Source organism: Triplophysa dalaica, chromosome 20, assembly GCF_015846415.1.
Source record: "Triplophysa dalaica isolate WHDGS20190420 chromosome 20, ASM1584641v1, whole genome shotgun sequence".
Classification (NCBI taxonomy): domain Eukaryota; kingdom Metazoa; phylum Chordata; class Actinopteri; order Cypriniformes; family Nemacheilidae; genus Triplophysa; species Triplophysa dalaica.
The window spans coordinates 19948100-19953099 of NC_079561.1; the positions used below are offsets into that span (position 1 = coordinate 19948100).

At 41.3% G+C, this 5000-nt stretch overlaps 1 protein-coding gene across 1 annotated transcript in view; it reads left to right on the forward strand.

Moving 5' to 3' along the window:
* Positions 1-4752, forward strand: part of LOC130408884 (nephronectin) — an 8236-nt gene extending 3484 nt beyond the window's left edge. Inside the window, 10 exon segments of the mRNA XM_056732366.1 lie at positions 140-253; positions 621-740; positions 972-1106; positions 1180-1272; positions 1346-2059; positions 2603-2686; positions 2772-2867; positions 2961-3229; positions 3381-3461; positions 3463-4752. Of these exon segments, the coding sequence (XP_056588344.1) occupies positions 140-253; positions 621-740; positions 972-1106; positions 1180-1272; positions 1346-2059; positions 2603-2686; positions 2772-2867; positions 2961-3229; positions 3381-3461; positions 3463-3603 (1847 nt within the window). The 3' untranslated portion in view covers positions 3604-4752.
* The last annotated feature ends 248 nt before the right edge of the window (positions 4753-5000 follow it).

The following is a 5000-nucleotide window of genomic DNA, read 5'->3' on the forward strand; positions in this document are numbered from 1 at the left end:
CACACACACGCATGCACACACACACACACTTACAGACAAACACACACTCACACACACTTTTAACGTTTGATACAGTTTTAGTGTGATTATTGTTGTGATTAATGTAATATTCAAGTTTTGTTTGATTGTTTGTGTGTAGATGTGAATGAGTGTGCGTTCAGACCGTGTAAGTTCAGGTGTATGAATACACTTGGCAGTTATAAGTGTTACTGTCTCAACGGTTTCATGATGATGGCTGACGGCACGTGCAAGAGTGAGTATTATGAAACAGTTTTAATCCTCTTTAAATCAATCCGTGTTCAGTTTATTTCACTGTTAAACTGAGTCTGCTGTTGTGTTTTAAATGACACACTGTACACTGTTCACTATGTAGTCTGCCATCCAGTGTTTGACTATTGTCTCCGTATGAACACAAAACAGTTTAGTCACAGATACTGTGAGAAATATAAACATAAACACCATGCACTGTGCTGTGTTCTAACTTATCTGTTTTTCCTGTTTGCCCCTGTAAAGCTGCTTTGAAACAATACACATTGTGAAAAGCGCTATATAAATAAACTTGAATTGAATTGAATTGAATTGAATTGAGAAATACTGAGACACTGTGTGTGTGTGTACAGATACCCGCACGTGTGCGATGGCGAACTGTCAGTACAGTTGTGCGGTGATGAAAGGACAGGTCACATGTCAGTGTCCGTCTCCAGGACTCCGTCTCTCCCCCGACGGCCGGACGTGTGTCGGTACAGATCCATGAGTTACACTCGTCTCTCAAAACACATTTCACACAAACACAGTCACAAAAGATATTTGGCAGCATAGACAATTTCTGATCATACAACCAGTCAGATTTACTGCATCTGTATTACAATCAAGCATATTTGATCTCACTGTTGTCATGGCTGTAATGTATCGAGTGTTATCACAGATGTGTTTGTACTGAATGTAACACACTTGTATCATGCTGTGTGTAGATGCGGATGAGTGTGTAACGGGTCAGGCCAAGTGTCCGAGGTTTCGTAAGTGTGTGAACACGTTTGGCAGCTACATCTGCAGATGTCACGACGGATTTGAGCTGAAACACATCAACGGGAAATATCACTGCACAGGTGTGTGTTTGTGTGTGTATACAACTATGAATTGTGTCACAGTCCCTGATCATGTGCGCGTGTGTGTTTTCAGATAAGAAGAATCTTTTCATTTGCTATGAGAAGCCAGGCCACAAGAAATGCAAATGTAAAGCGAGTGTTGATGGGAAGGGTTACGACTGTAAAAGTACGTTCCATCTACCATGGTAAACGGTCTGTCAGGGGTGTATTTTATACTGATGTAAGTGTGTGTTTTTCAGCTGTTGTTAAAGTCACCATTGAGCCTGCGGGACCAGTCAAAGTAACTCTCAATCCAACCACCCCCTCCACAACAACAGGTGCCATGACAACCACCTCTCCGAAAACCACCACCAGAACATTCCCATTCTCCACAACTACAATCAATCCCACCACTGCTGTTACCATGACAACTGCTCCTCCAACAACCACTGTGACATCAGCGACTGTTGCCGTGACAACTGCTCCTCCAACAACCACTGTGACATCAGTGACTGTCGCCGTGACAACTGCTCCTCCAACAACCACTGTGACATCAGCGACTGTCGCCGTGACAACTGCTCCTCCAACAACCACTGTGACATCAGCGACTGTCGCTATGACAACTGCGGCTCCAACAACCACTGTGACATCCGCGACTGTCGCCATGACAACTGCTCCTCCAACAACCACTGTGACATCAGAGACTGTCGCCATGACAACTGCCGCTCCAACAACCACTGTGACATCCGCTGTAACAGTTGCCATGACTACAGCAGCAGCTAAAACCACAACTCTCACAACAACTGTCGCTGACACCACACATTCACCTACAGAGACGTCTCCAGCTACAACCATCACAATGGCAACAACAGCCGTACCTGTTGCCACCACATCCATGACAACAGCAGGAAGTACAACCACACTGGACAACCGCATCCACAGAGACACGCCAAAGCCCAGAGGAGACGTCCACAGTGAGAGATACACAATATCACACATACAGAAACACGTGTGATGTATATTTCTCTACAGAGAGTGATGTCATCGTGATGTCAGCCTTACTGCACCCGATGGCTTGCAGTAATGCAATAAAGATGTGCACTTTCTTATTGTCAGTGAGCAGTGAATGAAGAAAAACATGTGCTGTTAATATTTAATACTTCATTTATATGTCAAATATACAGTGAAAGCCGCTAAAATAGTTTTTTTTTATACTTTGAATTGGCTGTTAATTTTATAGATTTTAGTTTTATTTTTTTAGCACCTTTTTTTGTGTTTTGTGTTTTGCATTTTTATTATTTATTGCTTTTAACAATTTTATGTCAGCATTATTTTATTTTTATTGCTAAGGCAACTCTTATTTTCTTTATTTGACATGTTTCAGTGTTAGCTGTTGTTTGATCTGAACTGCTGGTCTTATTCTCTGTGAGTGTGAAAGAGGATGTGATGTCATATTATAATCATATCAGGGATTCACTGATGATGTGATGTGTGTATGTTGTTGTGTGTTTGTCCAGTTCCACGATATGAACACAATCTGTTTGACTGGGACTTTGATGTAGAGCTGGGAAACACAGCAGAATACACACACGACGATCCAGGTGCAACATTCTTACAAACTTCACTTTTACACAAATCATACACAAACATTTAATTGACGTGTGTGTGTGTGTATGTGTCTTTCAGGGGCTGGTGCCGTGAGCTGCACGTTTGATAAAGGTTTGTGTGTTTGGATGTCAGATTCGGGAGATCTTCACTGGAACATCAAAGAAGATCCTGCAGGTATAACATCAGAACTACACCACACATCACAAACACACAATCACTTCCAAAGCACTGAAGCAAATATCACAAACACTTGTGCGTCTTCCTCAGGAGGACGATACATGACAGTACCAGACGCTACCAGCAGGCGGAGCATCAGAGGGGCGCGGTTTACACTGCCCCTGGCTCCGCCCATGAAGGCGTGGAGGAGCAATCAACTTTGTTTGTCATTCAGACACCGCCTTCATGGACACCACATTGGCTCTCTGCAAGTGTTTGTAAGGAAGGGGCGGAGTCACAGCCCATCCATCTGGACCAGTACTGGAGGACACGGCTGGAAACACACCCGAATCACACTCTGGGGGCGGGGTCTTGATGATGTAAGCAGGATTAAGGTTTACACTTGCTTGTTTGTTTTGTTTGAATCCCTGCGACTAACTTTCGTTTTAGACCTATCATTCTTTAAATGAGTGTAGTGTTGTGATTTTTGCCTGCGATGTTGATTGTGTTCATGTGGTTTATTGGTGTCAGATTGTGTTGAAGGGTGAAAGACGACGAGGGAAACATGGAGAGATCGCTGTGGATGATCTCAGTCTGAGCAGAGGAGCCTGTGCCGCAGACTGACACACACTCTCTCCAGAGACTGCTATGGGTTTTTATACACAACGAGTGTGGTTATCAACACTATAACCTATCACACTCGAACCCCAACAGAGATTTGTCTGGATTTTCACCATTAAAACACAGAACTTAAGTGACTAGTTTTATAATGTTTTATTAAAACAAGGAAATCACCAAAGAGAGGTTTTACTCAGGGTTGTTGGGTTTTGCTCACTTTTGGAACCAAAATATGGTAAAGTAAGCAGAACACGGCACATGTTGTGCTTAGATGTTTTACACAATGACTTTTATACATGTTTTTATATTTTTGGTGTATAAAATGAAACTCTTTAACAGACGGTCATATTTCAGATGCGAGCTGTGTGTATTCTCTGGTGTTTGTGGAGGTGTTGTGTGTTTTAATCTGCTGGTCAGTCTTTTCTTTTACTTTTATACTGTATTTTGTTGTGTAAAATTGTAGTTTTAAAATTGTGTTTGGTGTTACTAGTTACTGTAATTTAATTACTTTCCCTTGAAATAGTAAAGTAAGGGATTACTCTTATTTTTCTGTAATTTAATTACAGTTTCTTGTGATGTAATTGAACTAAATATTGTGTAATATATTCAATAGTGGAAACAGCATACAAATTACAAGTCTAACTTTAAAATTAATGCTTTAATGTGTCCCTCTCACATTTGTATACTTTGGTCAGTTAATAAGAATCATTTATGTAGTTATTTATTATTTATTTGAACAAATTAAAAGAGTTGTTTCTTGTCTATTCTTAAATCACTGAACTCATCAAGGTTAATGTAGGAAATAAAAAGTCATTAGTAATAAGTCTTAAATATTTTTTGGAGAGAGTCATTTGTACAGTAATCTAATTACACTATTGAACATGTCATTAGTAACTAGTAATTCATTACTTTTTCAGAGTAACTCACACAACAGTGGTTTTACACCAACACCTCACAGCACATGTCTGTTTTACTTCCTCTCTCTCTCTAAAGCAGGTGTGCTTCACATGTCTTGTGACAGATAAAGGGCACCTGAAGGACACTGAGCCCACATGTGTGCGTGAGTGACTGATGTGAGATCAGTGTTTAACAAACGATCCTGATGTTCAGTGCTTTAGCGCCTCCTGGAGGCTGTGCGGATGCATCACACATGGACGGATCTCAGCACACCTCACTCTGGGTATTTCTGCACTGTATAGTGTATGTGTTCTTTCTGTGTCTGTACAATACTATTTCCCATAATGCACTGCAGTGTATTCCACTTTGAATAAACTGAGTAAAATGATCAACATGAACTCTTTCTGTAACTGTACGTGTAGCTGGATTATTTATCATCAGTCAACAGTTTTACAGGCGGTGCGATGAGCTGACGTGAACTCTCATGTTTAACCATGGTTTTGTCCGCTGCTGTCACTCTTAAGCCATGATCAAGTGTGCAGTGAATATTTTAAGTGAACAGTAACCCCTCCCCTGACATAATGACCCCTCCCACTGCCCCGCCCCCGCTGGAGGAACACCATAATAACCAGGAGA